The 21,628-nt window shown below is 32.7% G+C and overlaps 1 protein-coding gene and 1 long non-coding RNA gene across 7 annotated transcripts in view; one reads left to right on the plus strand and one right to left on the minus strand.

The window, feature by feature from the left end:
* Positions 1 to 1,243: 1,243 nt before the first annotated feature.
* The window catches only part of LOC131005388 (coatomer subunit gamma-like), a 29,442-nt gene continuing 9,057 nt past the window's right edge, over positions 1,244 to 21,628 (minus strand). For 2 of the 6 annotated variants that reach the window (XM_057932349.1, XM_057932348.1), the window contains exons 3-10: positions 3,525 to 3,575; positions 2,950 to 3,063; positions 2,659 to 2,865; positions 2,473 to 2,574; positions 2,211 to 2,348; positions 1,879 to 2,112; positions 1,594 to 1,695; positions 1,244 to 1,518 (exon numbers count right to left, since the gene is read on the minus strand). In XM_057932349.1, the coding sequence (XP_057788332.1) occupies positions 1,408 to 1,518; positions 1,594 to 1,695; positions 1,879 to 2,112; positions 2,211 to 2,348; positions 2,473 to 2,574; positions 2,659 to 2,865; positions 2,950 to 3,063; positions 3,525 to 3,575 (1,059 nt within the window). In that variant the 3' untranslated portion in view covers positions 1,244 to 1,407. Of the gene's footprint in view, positions 1,519 to 1,593; positions 1,696 to 1,878; positions 2,113 to 2,210; positions 2,349 to 2,472; positions 2,575 to 2,658; positions 2,866 to 2,949; positions 3,064 to 3,524; positions 3,576 to 3,664; positions 3,769 to 3,848; positions 4,018 to 21,628 lie in introns of those variants that run through there. The other 4 variants (XM_057932346.1, XM_057932345.1, XM_057932347.1 and 1 more) reach the window with 4 other exon arrangements.
* LOC131005461 (uncharacterized) lies at positions 12,584 to 15,721 on the plus strand. Its single transcript, XR_009095261.1, has 3 exons — positions 12,584 to 12,726; positions 14,802 to 14,866; positions 15,462 to 15,721. It is a non-coding gene; the product is annotated as an uncharacterized LOC131005461 (long non-coding RNA).

Genomic DNA, 21,628 nt, shown 5'->3' on the forward strand with positions numbered 1-21,628 from the left:
CACTTTCAGAACTCTGTCATGTATCTCACTCTCTTCATTGAGAAGATATGAATTTATTTTTTAATAAATGAATAGTTCTTGAAGATTTCTTCTCTCGGATAGGTAAATATACAAGCTTTCCGTTGATATTCAATACATATTCACTCTACTTAAATAATCTAGTTAATATGTAGCAAGGAAAATGGACTTATTGTTAAAAAGGGTGACTCCATCTTTTCAATTTCAGGGATGTCTAAGCTTGAGTTCAAGCCTGCCTACAATCCTTATATTGAACCGAGCATGGAAATCTTGAGGTGATGATTAAAAGAAGTCCTCTATCATGGCTGTGGCTTTACCATTGAATGCAAGCTAATAAAGTGTTTTTCTGTCAGCTATCACGAAGGTCTTAAGAAATGGGTATGTTTAGACCAGAAATGTTGCGGCCAACGGGACTTGCGGAAGATGTGCAGTGCTTTCATCTCCACCTGTTTTGGTCTGGGAATATCAACTAGACCTTTCTTCCTATCATTTTGGTTTAGTAATTCATATAATGATATTCTTTACGGGATTGACAACATCAGAGATCTCTTAAGCCACAAGGTAAGATGTGCAGCTTTATCGCTTTGTTTACTATCAAGCTTAATAAGGTATTGGATTTTGTAATCAATAATCCATTTTACTTCTTTGATGAGATCCCTTTGTGTTCATATCGCACATTTTGTTTAATTCGACGAATATATACTAGTGACCAAAAGTGGTCCATTTCTATCACTCTTGCATCTTTACTTGGTTGCATGATTGGACTTCTTGCTACGGTTTTGCTGGTGGATCTGTCTCTCACTAAAAGAAACCCGATATTTCGCCTTAGACTTAGTTGAAAGATGCTCACTGCCAGATTAGAACACACTTGTATTTCATCACTGCAGATTGTTCAAAATATTGCGGTTGATTTTGTTATTTTGATGGTTTGACGTATCATACCCAGATTAGATTTTTTTATCAAATGCATGGTTACGTGAAATTGAATTAACTTCACCAATCAAATCCCTCTGCCCTTCTCTGTGTGCGCGTTAGTGTGTGTCTAGGTAGCTCTGTAATTGTTGTGTTGTTTAGTGATCAATTCAGATTCGAACTTTCATATTTTCGTAGAGTTTAATTTATTTTCATTTATTGAGATATCCAAATATTCTAATCCATCTTAATAAACAAGAATCTTAATAAACAAGGTATAATATTATGCATGATTCATGAAGATAACAATGGATTGAGGTCATTTAATATAGTTATGAATGAATAGTTAATTTGGATGTCAAAAATCATCATGATTCACACATGCATGGCTAATAATCTTCTAATTAAGTTTAGACTATTTGATTTAATGCATGATATACTAATCAATTACAGATTCTGCAGATGATGATTCCCAATCTACTGCAATCGCCCTTGTCTCCTCCTAAGGTTATGAATAGAAGCTTCCTTCATTGCATAACAGGATTGAGATTTAACCACTTGAGTCACTTCAGCTCCAGCCTCGTTCTCCTGTTGTTCAAAAAAACAAATATTAATCAATGCCATAAATAACTTAAAATGCAGATTGATAGATCCATGATTTACACGATGATCCGACGCATGATATAACTTGATTGCATTCTCGTCGCGACAAATTGTAATATAATCTCTAGGAATTGCCCATGCATGTCTCTGCGCCGCACACACCTGTTACATCAAAATGAGATTTGAGGAAATATACAAATTATTATGATTTGGTAGCAGCAAATTGAGTAAAAGATGTTACATTTGGAGAAAAGATTAGTTCAACTCGATCAATTTACGTAGAGGAGAAAGCAAGATTAGAAATTAGGAATTTAAATACCTAGAGCAAACAAATGGCATACCAACCTTTTGCAATGCCCTGAAAGCACCAAACCTTAGCACAGGCTTGGGAGAAACACAACAAAATTGCTGTATAACATACAGTGCAGGTTTAATCTCGCTAAAACTGATGTCTCTCAACTCTTGCAGTGACCGAAATCCTTCTATTGCAACCCTTTCATCTTCATGATAGATACAAGACTTGAGGAATTCAAAGTAACTTGGATGATGCACCACACTGACATGCCTAGCTCGGGAAATCTACACATCTCAATCGATATCATATCAGCACTAAAAACAATCACCCCTCCCTTTAACATGACCAGTTATGATCATTATACTAGCAACAATAACAATACCTGTCTAATGAGGCGAGCCAGGAAGCATGGACTCAGAGGAGAAGAAAAATAACGAGCAAATCCAATATCGTTAATCGACTCTGTATAAATGCTAACCAACGTTTCACCTTCCAACACATTGCCCTTTGCTATCCGCAACTGCAAGCTCTTACAACATGTAAATCCAACTGAATCGGGCCAGTGCCCTCATAAAAGAAATATAATTCTACTAGTATATAAAGGTAGGATATTAAGTCTATACATGCATCATTTAACATCTTACCATAAAAGTTAGATAAAAGCTATGGTACTCCACAAACGCTGGAGTACGAAGCACTTTTTCAAGGTTTATGATCATGATTCTGTAGCGCATCATTGGATATCTCTGTCAAGAATATAAGTATAAAAATATAAATACTTCAACTAGTTGTACAACTTTTGTAATTCCTCAAACGTGTTGTAATAATACCTTTATCAGATTAATAGCACACACAAGGGCAGCACTTTGAACAATATGATTTTTGTCCCCAAAAGCATCGCTGAGGCATTTCTCAATTTGGGTTGTAGTTGAAGATGTGCCAATAGTGATCCGACAAAGTAAACGGATAGCATTTGCTCGATAAATAACAGTGCGGCTGTTGGTGTCTTTGAGTATGGAGCTAGTGACCAATTCAACCTTTAAAGCGAAAAATAAAACCTAAATCCTAGCTAGAGAGGAGAAGAACAAGTAGAAGCAACTAAAAGACCAGGAATTATGTACCTCATCTGCAACAGGGCAGAGCTCCTTTGCTATTAGATAGAACATTCTTCTCAAATGAATATCTTGAAATCGATATAACTTTATAACAGAAGAAAGTACTGCTGCAGCTTCAGTCTACAAAACGGGATTAGGATGTCAATACAATGAAGAATAGGAATATGCACGTAATCGTCTTACTAGTTACACTAATAAAAGCAAATGGTATCCTAACACATATATATTTGAATTTAAGGGTTACCACTTTCTACACCAGTATGTGGAAACCTCAACTAAATTGGAAAATCATATGTTGATCAACATTTTTGAAATCTTTTTCTTCATATGTTGATGCAACTTTTTTGAAATGTTATACTTGGAAAACTGAAAAGATTAAACAGTTTCGTGAGTGCAAAGCTGAAAATTCAAAGACAGAAATATCCCTACACTATTCATAAACACAAAAAAAAGGATTTATACGAAACATTTAACGCAGTCGAGTCACAGATAATTCTCAGATTTCATGAATCGCAAAATGCCTAATGGAAGACAGGAAATACTTCGAATGAAAAAGTTGAGAGAGAGAGAGAGAGAGTGACCTTCGTGAATGTTTCACCCTGATTGAGAAGATATAGAAGCTTTTTGATGATCTAAAGCATACAGAAATCAAAATAACTATATAATTTTAACTAAAAACTGTTGGAAATTAATTTTAGAGGTGCAGAAATAAAAAGAGTACCGGCAAACATCTTGCTTTATCCAAATGAGGATCACCGAAACTCCTAACTTCCGTTAAAACAGCACGCTTCTCAATCGCCACAAACCAAGAGCAATTTGCTGAAACTTTAACAAATTCAACATTTAATACCTCCTTCCATTTCCAAATGAAACTAATTAATCGGAAAACAATACAACTCTTCCACCTTTTTGACGACGACGATCGTCGCCTCTCTTCTTAATCAGCCGCAGCATTGTCTTAAATTTGTTTGGTTTGTATGCTGCGAAAACACCATTTTTAAATGGCTTGAAGCTGGTGAAATTCTCAAATATCATTTTTTTTTTAATTTGCATATATTTTCACTCACGCGGCATATTAACACTGTAAGCTAGCAATGATTAATGAATGGTTTTATACTATATAGTATTAGTTTTATACTATTATATACTCCCTCCGTCCCTAAAATAACTTCATCTTTTTCCATTTTGGGACGTCCCCCAAATAACTTTCTCTTTCTTTCTTTCCATTTTTGGAAACCTACCCCACCACTAATAATACTTTATTTATTCTTACTTTTCACTTTTCACCACTCCCAATACTAATTATAACACTTTTCACAACTTCCAATAATAATTATATCACTTTTTCTCTACTATCAATACACTTTACAACTTTTTATTAAAATCCGTGCCGTCCCCAAAGAGGAAGCCATTTCAGGGACGGAGGGAGTATAAAACTAATAGTATAGTAATAGTATAAAACTAAGGGGTTATTGCCGGAAAATACATGTAGTTTGTCAATTTTCGGATTTATAACATGACTTTATAATTTGACCAGAAAATATATCAATTTTCAATTTAATCGCAATTATAACATGACTTTATAGTCTGACAAGAAAGTACACCAAGTTTCAATTTATTCTCAATTATAACAATACCTTGTAATTAATTTATACAAAACCTTACTAATAGAACACAATATATTTATGATTATGAACAATGACCATACATATTGAGTTAATTACAAAAAATTAGAAAATAAAGTATGAGGAATTATAATAATATATAGCATAATGATTACTACAATACCATTATCAGATATAGAAAATATTTTGATATCAATCAATGATATCTTGATTAATTAGGAAGTAACCGATTTTAAAAGAACAAATTACCTTCTTATCCTTTTTAAAAATGCAGCGTGATTTTTATGCTTAAAAATGAGATAAATCTGATCCATTAGATCTTGTTAATCCAATGAGTGATATTAGTTTATATTTTATACACTAAAAACTGTTTTTATTTTAGCCCATCCCTATATATATATATATATATATATATATATATATATATTTGATAAATATACATCTATATGTAAATAATATATAATATTATTTACTTTTTAACATAGTTTCTATTATATATGTACCTAAATTATTTATTGGTCCTAATATTTTATAATTTCATAATTTAAATAAATAAATACTTATTTTATACTCCCTCCGTCCCTGAAATGGCTTCCTCTTTGGGGACGGCACGGGTTTTAATAAAAAGTTGTAAAATGTATTGATAGTGGAGAAAAAAGTGATATAATTATTATTGGAAGTTGTGAAAAGTGTTATAATTTGTATTGGGAGTGGTGAAAAGTGAAAAGTAAGAATAAATAAAGTATTATTAGTGGTGGGGTAGGTTTCCAAAAATGGAAAGAAAGAAAGAGGAAGTTATTTGGGGGACGTCCCAAAATGGAAAAAGAGGAAGTTATTTTAGGGACGGAGGGAGTATGTAATATATTAATAGAATATTAAAATCAAATATATATATATGTGTGTGTGTGTGTGTGTGCATTTGTGTGTTGAAAATGTATATATATATATATATATATATATATATATATAATATATATATATATATGTATGTATATAGGGTTAGGTTCAATGAAAAAGGCCTAAATGTAAGAAAGAAGAGAGAAGTAATCTCATTCGTTGATCTTATCTAATCTAACGAACATGATTTATTCACGCCATGTTCAACGGATTTTTTCGTTGAACTTCCGTGGACATATACAATATTTTTGGGGGTTCTGGGTTTCGGCCCCCCATATGTTCAACGAAAAAATCCGTTGAACATGGCGTGAATAAATCATGTCCGTTAGATTAGATAAGATCAACGGATTAGATTAATTCTCTCTTCTTTCTTACATTTAGGCCTTCTTCATTGAACTTTAGCCTTATATATATATATGTTAATCATCTAACTTAATTTTTATCAAAATTAATCAATTAATAACAATATTTTATTCATAACAATTTAATATAAATACAATAAATATTAATACATCTTTGATGAAAAATAATCTAAATAAGATCATGTTACAATTGAGAATAAATTGAAACTTGTTGAATTTTCTTGTCAGACTATAAAGTCATGTTATAATTGCGATTAAATTAAAAATTGATGTATTTTCTGGTCAAATTATAAAGTCATGTTATAAACCAGAAAATTGAGAAACTACATGTGTTTTCCAACAATAACCCCTAAAACTAATATAACTAGGAGGGGTTATAATAGAAACCAAATCTTATGTGTTAACTTGGAACCATTCTAGACCCTAGATTTATACTAGTTGGACGTTTCAGACGAAGGAAAATATTTTAGACATTATCCTTTATTAAATTGCTAAATATCTTTTCGTATATAATAATGGATAATTATGTGATTTTTGGAATTCAAATAATCCAAATTAATATTCCATGTAATCCGCTATTTGATATATTTGAGATGGGCAATTGTCGTGATTTTTTTATGCTTAAAAGTAAATGTTAATTTGCATGCATGGTACATAATATGGGTGTAGAGATTATTTTATACATTTTCACATATATGTAATTATATATTTAAAAAAGGATAATGACAGATAAAGAAATTTAAAAAATAAAATAAAAAGAAAGGAAATGCCGAGTAAACTTGTACCTTATTCGGTTATCTCACTCTTTACAGAAAATGGACTTTTTAAATTTGACATCAAATATTTTTCCTCTGTGTCTACGATGAGCTATTAATGTATTGTTAAATTTGACATCAAATATTTTCCTCTGAGTCTAGGACAATCTGTTGACATCTTTTTGAAAATTGACTGCTTACTAAAATGTTTTCAAAAGTCTTTCTAGACTTTTCCTATTTATAATTAATAGTATAAGTCTTTAATTGTGTACTTTTGTATACATATTAATATAAAGAATTTATACTTAAACAAATCTTAATTAATGATAATGTATCTTTAATTGAACAATTATTATCTAGTGGAAAACATTTAAAAAAGGGAAAAAGGTGCAGATTGGCCCCCGAAATAGTAGCCCCTATAGCGTATAACCCCTCTTATTCACTGTGTGTGCAATTAAACCCCTGAACTCCGAGAAAATGGTGCAAATTCCCCCCTCTGACCTAACACCCTTAAGTGTCCGTTAACGTTTGGGTTTAATTGCACCCTCTACTTCAGGGGTGGATCTGTACCTTAATTTTATTTTATTATTATTATTACTCTCTCCGTCCCTAAAATAACTTCCTCTTTTTTCATTTTGGGACGTCCCCCAAATAACTTCATATTTCTTTCTTTCCATTTTCGGACACCTACTCCACCACTAATAGTACTTTATTTATACTTACTTTTCAGTTTTCACCACTTCCAATACTAATTATAACACTTTTCATAACTTCCAATAATAATTATATCACTTTTTCTCCACTATCAATACACTTTACAACTTTTCATTAAAACTCGTGCCGTCCCCAAAGAGGAAGCCATTTCAGGGACGAAGGGAGTATTATTTTTATAATTTCAGCAACCCACCTCCGGCACAACTTAACCGCCCCTCGTACTCATCGGCTCCAACTTACACTTTGTCAGCCCGCACGCGCTCAATCTCTTGATCGTCGACTGCTTACCGCCGACATGCAGCAGCATCACCAACTCCAGATGTGGACCTGGATCGAATCATGTTTGGTCCAAATCCATATCCGTATTTTTTTTACTTAGGTCAGGATCCGGTCCAAATCCGTTAGGTCCAAAAAAATGAGATTCATGTTCAGATCCATTAGATTCACAGGGTCTCGAGTCCTGACCCGGATTCATTCTTTTTTCTCTCTTTTGAAATAAATTTACAAATATTAAATTAATCAAAAATAAAATCATAATTATTAACTAGAGTTTTAATAATTATTCAAAAATAAATAAATAAAATTTAAATATATATTATATATATAAATATATACACAATTAATATCATAAGATAAACCTAAAAGGTTAAGGTGTTGGAGGAGATGCTGTTGTGCGGGGCGGTGAAGAAGCTGGTGGCGTTGCTGCATGTAAGCGGTGGGCAGTCGACAACCAAGAGATTGGGCGCGTGCGAGCTGACAAGGTGCAAGTCAGAATCGATGAGTACGGGGGTGGTTAAGTTGATGCCGGAGGTGGGTTGCTGAAATTATAAAAAAAAAATAAAAAAAATTAAGTTGCAGATCCACCCCTGAAGTAGAGGGTGCAATTAAACTCAAACGTTAACGGACACTTAACGGCGAGGGGGGAATTTGCACCCTTTTCTCGGAGTTCAGGGGTTTAGTTGCACACACACACAGTGAGTAAGAGGGGTTATACGTTATAGGGGCTACTACTTCGGGGGCCACTCTGCACCTTTTCCCTTTAAAAAAAAAAACCATAAATGAGGAGAGTTAATGAGGCCACTTTTGGTATTAAATTTCAAAATGCTATTTAAAATATAAACAATCAAATGTTACAAAATGACTTATATCATATGACTAAGAAGTACTCCGTCCTATTCTATTTATAAGTCTTTCTAAGCTTGACACACAAATTAATAAAAAGAAAAATTACCCAAAATTACCTTAATTAATGATAATTATCCTTAATCATATAATCATTATTTTGTACGCGAAAAAAAGGAAAAACACTTCATCTTCTTGAGGCTTCTGCATAGTGTTTTTAATCACGAAAAAATGATTTTGAGGAAAGCTGAAAATTAACGAGGTGTTCAATAAATAGAGGTAATTTTGATTCTAAAAACTTAAACGACAATTAATTTGTAAATAAATAAAAAGTCTAAAACGACTTACAAAATGAATAGGAGGGAGCAGTACAAAATATATAGTATAACTGTATAAGGTAGGGTTAACATAGAAATCCTCTCTAAGAGAACTAAGAACTGATATCAACTTTTGATTTTAAAAAAACTAAACGGCTGAGATAATAGATGCACACGTTTTCATTATAATAAATCATAGAAATATAAAAAAGATAGAAATGTAAAGAAACATTTACTTAATAATTGTAACATGATTTTAGGAAGAAATTTGATGTTATGTTGCACGATTATTGTGATGTGTGGGAGTATTATATATTTGTGAACTTGAAATTTTTTGTTCTTGTCTGTGTTGCTTCAATCCCTTCGCCAGATTCTAGTTGTAAAGGTTCAAGCTTTATCAATTAAGTAAATGTATTTCCTTAGGTGAGCGAATTGAGCAAAGAATCAACGAGGGCCTTAATTGAAGAAAGCACAAGGGGCTTCCTCTTCCGTCCTCTAGCTTCCGCTGTGGAGATGATGGTAGGGAGGCGCCGGCGGAGGAGATGGCAGAGGAGGGAGGAGTTAGGCTCTGAAATGGGCTAGAATGGAACGGGCGGTGGCGGCGCGGAGGGACTGGGAGGGGGATGAGCGACGAAGGAGCGCACTCCAATGCGGTGATGCGGTTGAGCAAGGAGGAAATGGTGGGGCCCGATTGTTGAGTGTAGTTTTCTTGGAAGTTTTGGGGGTTGTTGAGGTAGATTTGAGAGGATGTGGGAATCCGGCGACAGCAGATTGTGGTGGTTGCAAGGGGGATAGAGATTGAAATTAAGCATGATTTTTCAAAGTTCAACCCAATTTTTTTGATGAAAACTTCGAAGATGAGAGCTCATAATCATAAATGTCATCCCCATATCAGAGCATTTGCTGAATTAAAGTTGCGGTGCTGAGGATGATGAAGTAGAGCTGCGGCGCCAATGGTGGAGGTGGTGAGCAGCGGCGTGGGCGATGGAGGGGAGGGGAAGGGGAGGATATGGTAGAAGGCAACACGTCTGAATCTGAACGATGAAGAAATTAGAATATGGTTCCAAGGAAGAAATTATTTTTAATTTTATTTATAGCTGCATTTTTTAGTAGGTGGATTTTCTCTAGTTTTTTTTTTTTGGTTAATTACGCCAAAAACCATGAACTATACCTCCATTTTCAAATTTACCATGAACTTTGTTTTTTATCAGCAATTCCATGAATTTAAAGGGTTGATCAATTTTTCCATGACATTCAAAAATCCCCAAATTGAATGCTGACATGGCATCGCCGGAACTGAATCAAAACGACGCTGTTTAGTTGGGGGGTAAAACGACGTCGTTTTGAGCCCCAACCATGCCTCCTAGCCGGGAAATTCACTAGACGTCATCGGGACCGCTTGGCGGTGGGAGGAGGGAGTCTGCTGCTCGCTGGAGTCAGATTTTCGCGGCGGTGGGAGAAGGGAGGCGGTCCTAGGGCCACATCTTCGCCACCAGGTCGTGCGCCGCCGCCGCGATTCTGAAATTAAGATCTGTGGCGCGGCGCCGGTGGTGGGAGGAGGGAGGCGGTCCTAGGGTTTCAATTTGGGGGTGGGAGGAGGGAGGGAGACGTCGGCTCCATGTGCTGCTGTTAGGTCGCAGGTCGGATCTGCTGTCGCGCCGGGCTTGGAAAAGGAGAGCCAAAGGCGGCGAACTCAATTTCAAGCGACAAGAAGAAGAAGAGCAGAAACGAACCGCATGAATTCGTGTTCTGCGAGGTCTGTAAATTGAACCACAACCACGGCCGCTGCCATAATTATTTGCCAAGCCACAAAAATTCGCTTTCCAGCCTCTTCTCGCGCTTCCAATCGAAGCTCTCCGACGACGTCAAATTCTTCCTCAAAACTCCGATGCCGATCCTTCCCGAGCTCGCGCACCAGAATCGCCTCTGGTGCGTGTTTGAGGCGGTCCTAGGGTTTCAATTTGGGGGTGGGAGGAGGGAGGGAGACGGTGGATCTAGCGTGGTGGTGGCGCGAGGGGGAAGATGAAGGCGGCGGATCTGGTGTGGTGGTGGGAGAACGCAGCAGAGGGCGGCGGCATAGGGTGGCTGATCTGGAGATGGTGGTGGAGAAGGGTGGCAGGGCGGCGGCGGCAGAGGGCAGTGCCCTGTCGGCGCCATGTCAGCCCGTAGTTGCCATGTGTCAATTTTCAGTCATAGTAGGCGCCATGTCGGCGCCATGTCAGCTCGTAATTGCCATCTCAGCTCGGAGCTTCACCGGAGCAAAAAAGCATGGAAAATTGATCAACCCTTTAAATTCATGGAATTGCTGATAAAAAACAAAGTTCATGGTAAATTTGGAAATGGAGGTATAGTTCATGGTTTTTGGCGTAATTAACCCTTTTTTTTTAATTCCATGTGTACTGCCAACATGGCACTTGACCGGACACGTCAATTACCGGTCGCCGGATTATTTTTACGGGCCACAAATAAGAAAAAAAATGAAACGATAGGTATTATTTTGTAATTACGCTTAGGATAGGATATTTTTGAAAAAACGTCAAAACGATGGGTCAAAAACTGATATTTACCCAATTTTCATGTGTCTGCCGACTATTTTTGCATATTCTTGGTTTGCGAGGGAAGCAATTAATGCTCTTTACGTTTCATATAATATTCTCAATATATACTCCCCTAAAACAAAAATTTACACTACACTTGCATCGGACAAAGTCGTAAATCTTTACACTTATTCAGAAAATATATTATTAATTCCTCTAATGGTTAACTTGATTCCTGTGTTACAGAGTTTAAATTTCTAAAAAATATTTCAAATTCTCAATACAATACAAAACAATATCACCCGGGTACGATACGATGCCAAAATCAACAACATATCATAAATTACTTATTAATGAAGCTATGATTATTTGCTTTCCGTCAAAAATTTGAAGCCACAAAATTCCTGAAGTAAAGCAGGTAATGGTTAAGAAATATATTTATTTGTTTATTTGAATTGAATTCATTTATTTACTCTTTTCGTGTTTTCAGTGTTGACAACTTAATTTACAGATCGTTCTTCTAATTTTATAATTGACCAAGAAAAGCCTATCAATGGTTGCACTCAACTTTAAAGTTATTTTCGCAATCGATAGCAATTCTGCTTAATTTCAGAACGCTGTATCTCTACACTCATTGTTTTAATATAACTAAAAATGGGTAAATAGCTGTAATGCCCCGACTTTTATTAAGGATTATAGACTTTTAATTATTGATTTAAGAATTTCTTATGGTAATTAGGGTTCAGCATCCATTAATAAAATACGGACTTATGTGAATTTGATGATTACATACGTGATAATTTATTTTTATTTTTATTTCAACGGATGATGCACTCAAAATATATTTTGAGTCCATTAAGAGAATGATGGAGCTCAAAGATTTATTTTGAGTTTTCAAATCGAAAAAAAAAAATTTATGTATTTATTTATTTTTACCGAGAAATTTAGGAATGATGAGTTATAAAAATTTTCCATCAATATTTTTCTCAAATTATTTTCCTATGATGTATTTATAAATTGAGAGAGTGCACTAATGTTAGTGCTATTTATTCTAATTTTGATCACAAGAGTTTTATGCTCTAGCATTTTATTAATTGATGATTAGTCTTACATATATTTTTTTTCTTACACATGTGTTATTACTACACCACATTTTTATATTTACTTAATGTAACACCCCATTATCCTCCACTAATATTTTCTTTTCCCTACCACTAATCTTTTTCCCTACCATCACTAATATTTTCTTTTCCCTACCACTAATCTTTTTCCCTACCACTACTCCTACCTCTCCACCACACTACTTCTTTTCCCCACCACTACATTCTTTCTCCCACTCTCACAACTTTTCTCCCACCATTATCACACTCCATAGAAGCCTTTGAAGCCCCAAGAGAAGTAGCAAAGCAAGGGAGAGTGTGGGAAAACTATAGAGTGAAGGTTGTGCTTCGAGGGTGAGTTTTTCTTTGCTTTTTCTCAACTGAAAATGCTTTATGGCCATGGATTTTTACACATTTGTGTGCTATATTATGTGAGGATATGTTTTATGATTTTGGATGATTATTTTGGTAGAGTTTATTGGGTGAAAAACCGTGCATGAGGTAAGGCAGCGAATCTGCCATAAGCACACTGCTCGGCAGTGTTTTGCAAGGCGATTCCAGCCATCCAAACGGTTCCCAAAATTTCCCAAATTAATTGTGTATCATCTTTCATATGTTTTCTATACTTTGGTAAAATTTCAGAAGGTTTGGAGCTCTTATTATTTATTTATGAATTTGTAAACATCACTGCCCATCTGGAATACATTTTTGGTAAACAATCTTTGGGAGGCCATAAGTAAAGTTTCAATCGGTGAAAACCTTTGAAACTTGAATATGTCACTCTAGACTCCCGTATCTTTCTTTTGACATCAGTCTCACCATTTTTGAGTAAGGGAAACAACCGGTATAAATTCTTGAAATCTAGTTCTTATTCCTTGTACCATCCAGTAGATTTTACAAACCTACGACTTTGAGGTGGCAAAGGCCGACTTAAATCTTTGATTCTCAAGCCTATCTTTCTACTGAATATTCACTGACATGTTGGGAACTTACTTGTTCAGTTTTAGAATTTTTTGTGAAGCCTAAAGTGGTTTTTCCGATTTATGTTCTAAATCTGCCAAACTTGAACTCTTTTTGTGCACTGAACTTTAGACAGTCATATCTTCTAAACCATGAATGCTCTTGGAGTAAATCCAACTGTAGAGTGTTATGATCTCTCCCTAGTTTCCAGATTGACCCTTGGGGTTCCCAGTGGAGTTTTGTAAAGGGAGATATGAATTTTTAAAGAAAGCCCACTGACTTGGTTGTAATCTGGAAATCTGAAATTTTCAGATTTTTGCTTGTTAAATACCCATCTTTGAGAGGGCATATCTTGCTCGTTTGAATTTTTTTTCATTCGATTCAAATTGGAGAATGATCCTTGAAATGTCTAGTTTCCAGAATGTCTTTTGGAGCCTCATTTGGAGATCCGAGGCAGATTTGATGTCTGTTGCAAAACAACCTCTTAAGAGCTCAAGTTGTTGAATTATTTTCTATGTATCAAAGTTTATTTTAAAGGATGTTTCATGAAAGATTTAGTATATGTGCGTAACGAGTTTGGGACTATTTATTTTAAATGAGGTCCGTTCTTTTATTTAAATTATGATTGACTTTTAATGAATATTTTTGGGATTAAACTCTTATTTCTTGATTTATATAAATTATTTTTTTAAGGACTTATAAATATGAATTTCGTAGGCCTACTGACCTACTCTGATCGACGGTTTTTCGATGTCTAATAGCTTTGAAAATTTTATAGCAAGTCCCTACATGAGTCTTGAGTACCCTGGTAAAATTTCAAGCCATTCCAACTTCGTTTGATACTTCTTTAAAATGCAAAACCTAAACTGCACATTACTACCGAGAATTTCAGAGAACAGAGGAAAGAGTCATTCATTTAAGTATCTTCCTGTGTGATCTAGATTTCCAAATTTTTATGGTATTAACCTTATTGTGTTAGCTAGATATCCACCAAAGTTGAGCCCAGTTTGACAACGTTTACTATTTTTCAAAAATCCAAGTTTTCGATTGTTCAAAACTGCCTAACATGGTAGATCGTGGTAAAAACGTCATATCTCTCAAACCACTTGGAGTTTTCGACTCTACTTTTTTTTTATATGAAACTAGACTCGAAGATCTTTCTTTCGGTATGAGTCTCGAGTCCAGGAGATGTCGGAGTCAGAACAGATTAAATTTTGAAGTTGAGTCAGTGTAAAAAACAGAGCATGTTTTGATGATGATTGATTGTGATTCTTATGTGCCTTATGTGTTTGTGTTGCCTATGTGTTTGAATGAGATTAGACGAGGTATGATTGATTTTTGACTGTCTTTAATGTAACGAATTATGGATGCTAGAACCCTAAAACATTAAAAGATACCCTAGGCACGTAGAATTAGACTTTGTCTTATGACAATTTCTTCACGAACTTATCGACTCTTCATCAATGAAGGACCGGGCGACAGAAAGTGAAGCCGAAGAAGAAACGACTCCACGCCAGCTTTAAGAACAATTGAGGTGGGCATTACTTTTACTATACGTATATAGAGATCCCCTGCGTGTCGTAGGCCTCTTATACGAATATATGCATGAGATGATTTTAACTGTTAATTTCAGTTTATTATTATGCCCAAATGATAAATGACTCTTATGAAATGAAAATGAAATGTTCATGAAATGAAATGAAATGTTTATGAAATGATTGACTGCCAAAAATGTTTATGTTTTTATATGTATCCTATCTGTGTTGGTTCGCCAACTTTAAAGGAAATCCAATTGGGATCCTATGCTAGACAAAGGTCGCTAGCTAGGGTTAACGTGTACACTCATGGAGACCGCGAGTCGCTTGCGACCGGTCTTGGCGTCCGTGGTAAGGAGGCCTCCTTCCCGGCGCGTGACAGAAAGGACAGATATGGATCATATAGACTGAAAATGGGATGCGCATCCACCTTTATGAAAATGAATGAAATGTTTTAGTAAGCGCAGGTCATTCAAGAAAACCCTTGTGTGTTACTGTTGGCAGTTCAATTTATATATGTATGCATGTTGTATTTTCGGCTTATGTCACTGAGTATTTTTATACTCAGCCCTGCATGTATTTCTAAATGTGCAGGTTGAGCAGGCGATGGAATGGATCGGTGTTGAGCGGATTTCCCTTTTGATGTTTATGTAATGAAACCTTGAGTATGCATCTCCATATGCATAACTCACACGTTTTTTTTCGCTGCAAACACTCTGACTTATTTATCATTTCTACTTGAACTTATTACTACTTCATTTTAATTAACTTTCAGTTGGGGTCTAGTCGTTATGGCAGACTCATTTGTGAATTACCCAAGTGGTTATATATATATACCACTAGTTTGTTATTAATGTTGGTTACTTAGTAAATCCCCTTTAATTTCCGTTTCTTATTGTTCACCCCAAGTCATAACCCCGGTTAACCCGTCATTGGGATAGTGGGCTGTGACAATAGCTTTACTAGCCACTTTTATAAAAATGAATACATGCAACTATGCAAGGAATACCCAAGTTTGACATTTACGTAACCCCACGTCTATTTTGTTTTTTAAATATTTTTTATCGAAAAAAATAATGTGATCTTGACTATTGTTACAGAATAATTCTTTTGTCTAGATTATTGTATCAAGTTAAAAAAAATTGCAAATCATTTTGTGCACTATTGTGTTAATAAAATGTCCAATATTTTGGTTGATCGAACTCATGATAATTGTGACCTGAGTCATGGAAATTACGATCGAACAGTTAATCATATCACTTTTCAATTTTAATTAGATAGTATTTCTCTTGTGATCCATTAAAAAACTTTATAAAAGATTAGAAAAGGTTGAAAAAGGCTAAGAAAATAAAGCTAGGAATGAGTGACGCAATTTTTTATTTTTTTATTTTAATTATTGAATATATTGAGAATGATGAAAAATATTATAATTGCAATCCAAAAAATAGGTAGATTTTTTTTTGGACATCCTATAATAGGGAAAGTAGGAAATTTTTCATGGACTAATTTGTTTTTTTTTTTTTCAACTGAATTTCTAAAAATTTTCGATCAGAATCTTAAAAATAGATATGGAAATTACAAAATTTGAAAAAGTGATCTTGCTAACTTGAGTAAGTTGGAAGGAAATCTCAGAGACGAGTGGCCATTTTTTGTTACTACAAACAACAAATATTACTTTTTCACTTTTACAAAAAGGGACACAAAAAAAATCATCAACTGAGCACACCCTCTAAATGGTGCATAAACAACTCTTTTAAGCGAGTCTTGAATCAAGTTAATTAATTAATTAATTAACCCTTGAATTTATGTTTTCGACTTCCATTTACTAGTATTTCTTAAAAACTCTGCACTCTGTAGATTTTTTTAACTTTCTTTTATTTTTATATTATCTACCATCTCAAATGAATTTACAATTTTAAACATTTCTTCAAATTAACACAATTTTTTTTTGAGGCGTCAAATTAACACATTGATTAATATATTCATCGAATCCCATCGAATATACTATAAGGGAAAAAAGTTCTATTTGGGATTTCATCAAAACCCATGTAATCTACTCTCTTTCTTTACATATTAAATAGTGTTAATAGGGGAAAGTACCTACCCCATAATATGTCTATGAAAAATAGGAGTATTAAATATGTAGATTTTCTAGATGGGTAGTGCTATTCATACACACTATGTATAAATATAGGAGTATTAATTTTTTTTTTCTAATCTTATTCTACCCTTAACTCAATTTTTTTTCATAGCACTTTTAATTTTTTTTCTAATCTTATTCTACCCTTAATTCAATTTTTTTCATAGCATTTTTAATTGATGAGTAAATATCATATTAAGCTTCAAACTATATCCACTTTGTTAAAAATGTCTCGAACTATAACAAATATTTTTAAAAACCTCAAACTATTGGGTTTGTATCAAAAATGTCATGCGTTCATTTTCGATCCCTGAAATTATGACGTGGCTCGCCGGATGCCACCATATAGTGTATATTTTATTTTTGTAAATGACATGGCAAAAAATCACGTTATTTTTTTAAATTGGCGTTGGATAAATTGACCTTTAATGCGATTTGAATCAACTGACGTGGCACAAAATGATATCGACGTTGCTTTGTGCCATGTCATTTATACAATAAAATATATATTATACAATGGCATCCGGCGAGCCACGTCTTAAATCTGGAGACCGAAAAATGGACACGGGATATTTTTGATACAAACGTAATAGTTTAGGATTTTTAAAAATATTTCTTATAGTTCAGGATATTTTTGATAAACCGAATATAGTTTAGGGTGGGTTTAATATGATATTTAGCCTTAATTTATTAACCATGCTTAAAAGTAAATGTTAATATGCATGCATGGTACATAATATGGGTGTCGAGATTATTTTATAAATATTCGCATATATGTAATTATATATTTAAAAAAGGATAATGAGAGAGAAATAAATTTAAAAATTTCAATAAAAAGAAAGGAAATACCGAATAAACTTGTACCTTATTTAGTTATCTCACTCTTTAAAGAAAATGGACATCTTAAATTTGACATCAAATATTTTTCCTTTGTGTCTAGGATGAGCTATATATTAACGTATTGTTAAATTTGACATCAAATATTTTCCTCTGAGTCTAGGACAAGCTATTAATGTTGACATCTTTTTTGAAAATGACTGCTTACTCTTGAACTCAAATATTTTCAAAAGTTTTTCTAGACTTTTAATTTCCTATTTATAATTAATAAGTCTTTGTGTACTTTTCTATACATATTAATATAAAAAATTTATACTTAAATTAATCTTAAAAAATGATAATGTATCTTTAATAGAACAATTATTATCTAGTGAAAAACATAAAAAAATAAAAAAATGAGGAGAGTTAATGAGGCAACTTTGGTATTAAATTTCAAAATGCTATTTAAAATATATAAACAATCAAATGTTACAAAAAGACTTATATCATGACTAAGAAGTACTAGTATAGAATATAATATACTCCTATTTCGAAATTCTATTTACAAATCCTAAGTAATCATGAGGTCAAAGCACACATGGATGGCTAATAATTTTCTCATTAAGATTTAGGTTTAGACCATTTGATTTAATGCATGGTACGTATACTAATGTATACATATTACGCTGATGAAGTGATGATGAATCCCAATCTCCTGCAATCGCATGCACTAGTCTCCTCCTAAGGTTATGAGTAGAGATTTATTTAACTACTTTTGTTGCTTCTAGGGGTGGGACGGTACGGTATACCTTATATTAAATCGACCATACCTTATACCTTACCTTTACCTCCGGTATGGAGAAAATTTATACCTTTACCTACGGTATACCTTAGTTCGGTATACCTTAAGTACGGTATGAAGAATATACAAAACCTTTACCGTACCTTTATTTCGGTATACCTTACCGAATTTCGGCATACCGTACTTTCACGGTATACCGCACTTTAACGGTATACCAAAATAATCGGTATTACCGAAATTGAAAAAATTCAATACGGTAAAAAATTGATAACTTATTTATTTAAAACATGTTTAGATAATGAATAATATTTAACAAATATAATAATGACATAATAATTAAAATATATCACAAATAAACAAAAAGTAATACATTTATTATTAATGATATCAATGTAAAGTTATATGAGACTTATAAGTTAGATGTAATCTAAGTTATAATATAATATCAATATTAATTATAACTATGCTATTATATACATAGATGTTACACGTTAGATGTATAATTTAATATAGAACAATAATCTTAGTTATATAATATAGAATATTATATTATAACTGTGTTATGATATAAATATAAATAATTCATTTATATTAAATTATATAACTTACATACTATATTATATTTTATTCACTTTTATATCATTTGATGATATTTATATTTGCATACTTGTATGCATTCATGTAATATATAGTAAATTATATACTAGATGTTATAAGTTACATATAATTTATATGTTAGACGTAATATTATTTATAATATAATACTAATATTATAACTATGCTATTATATATGTAACTAATATAAGTTAGATGTATAGTCTATTGTAAAACAATAATTTTAGTTATATATTACAACTATACTATAATATCAAAATAAACAATTTTATATTATTGTATTACTTATACTATATACTATATTTTATTTATTTATGTATCATTTGATGATATTTATAAATTCATATACAATTGTATATATTCACATAATATAGATTATATACATCATTTTATAAAATTTATAAATATTTTTCAAAATATAAACATAAAAATATATATTATATATTTTAAAACTATAAATTTTGATACGATATATACCGTGATTTTCGGTATACCAATATATACGGACAACTGCGGTATATCAGAATAAGGTATTGTACCTTATTACCGGTATATACCGAATATTAAGGTATACTAGAATAAGGTATGATACCGCATCACCGGTATATACAGTAATATTCGGTATATCAGTAATACGGTATCATACCGTGTTCCGGTATATACCTTTAATACGGTATTTATTGATTCTACCGATATATACCGCGGTATCGGTATACACCGGTATACCCCGGTATCTGGAAAATCCATACCTTTACCTTACCGTAAATTTTCGGTACGGTATCATACCTTACCAAAAAAATCGGTATACCTTAAATTCGGCATTTTCCGATATTTTACGGTACGGTATGGCCGGTATATCGAGTTTTCGGTATATTTTTTCAGCCCTAGTTGCTTCTGCATGAATCCCTTTTTCTAGAAACAAATATTAATGAAAGTGATGCTCATCACTACGAATTCCATATTTGCAAATTCACATATCTCTTAAACGAAAAATTTCACAAACTCGAGTTTATATAAACTAAGCCATAACTATTGTGTTTGTATAAAAAATGTCCTGTGTTCATTTTCCGATCCCCGGAATTATGTCGTGAATCGTATAGTTTATATTTTATTTTTGTAAATGACATGGCACAAAATCACGTTATTTTTTAAAATTGATGTTAGATAAATTGACCTTTAATGTGATTTGAATCAACTAATGTGGCACAAAATGATGTCGTTTTTTAAATGATATGGCACAAAACGATGTTGCTTTGTGTCATGTCATTTAAAACAATAAAATATGTATTATACGATGCCATCTGTTGAGCCACATCTTGATTCCGGAGACCAAAAAATGAACATGAGATATTTTTGATACAAACTTAATAGTTTAAGGTTTTTAAAAATATTTTTTATAATTTATATTTTTGATAAATCGAATATAATTTAGGCTTTAATATGATATTTACCGTTATTTTATTAGCCATGCTTAAAAGCAAATGTCAATATGCATGCATGGTACTATATTATGGGTGTAGAGATTATTTTATACATTTTCACATATATGTAATTATATATTTAAAAAAGGATAATGACAGATAAAGAAATTAAAAAAATAAAATAAAAAGAAAGGAAATGCCGAATAAACTTGTACTACCTTATTCGGTTATCTCACTCTTTACAGAAAATGGACTTTTTAAATTTGACATCAAATATTTTTCCTTTGTGTCTACGATGAGCTATTAATGTATTGTTAAATTTGACATCAAATATTTTCCTCTGAGTCTAGGACAAGCTATTAATGTTGACATCTTTTTGAAAATTGACTGCTTACTAAAATGTTTTCATAAGTCTTTCTAGACTTTTCCTATTTATAATTAATATAAGTCTTTGTGTACTTTTGTATACATATTAATATAAAGAATTTATACTTAAACTAATCTTAATTAATGATAATGTATCTTTAATTGAACAATTATTATCTAGTGGAAAACATTAAAAAAAAAACATAAATGAGGAGAATTAATGAGGCAACTTTTGGTATTAAATTTCAAAATGCTATTTAAAATATAAACAATCAAATGTTACAAAATGACTTATATCATATGACTAAGAAGTACTCCCTCCTATTCAATTTATAAGTCTTTCTAAGCTTGACACACAAATTAATAAAAAGAAAAATTACCCAAAATTACCTTAATTAATGATAATTATCCTTAATCATATAATCATTATTTTGTACGCGAAAAAAAGGAAAAACACTTCATCTTCTTGAGGCTTCTGCATAGTGTTTTTAATCACGAAAAAATGATTTTGAGGAAAGCTGAAAATTAACGAGGTGTTCAATAAATAGAGGTAATTTTGATTCTAAAAACTTAAACGACAATTAATTTGTAAATAAATAAA

This window comes from Salvia miltiorrhiza, chromosome 1, assembly GCF_028751815.1.
Source record: "Salvia miltiorrhiza cultivar Shanhuang (shh) chromosome 1, IMPLAD_Smil_shh, whole genome shotgun sequence".
Classification (NCBI taxonomy): domain Eukaryota; kingdom Viridiplantae; phylum Streptophyta; class Magnoliopsida; order Lamiales; family Lamiaceae; genus Salvia; species Salvia miltiorrhiza.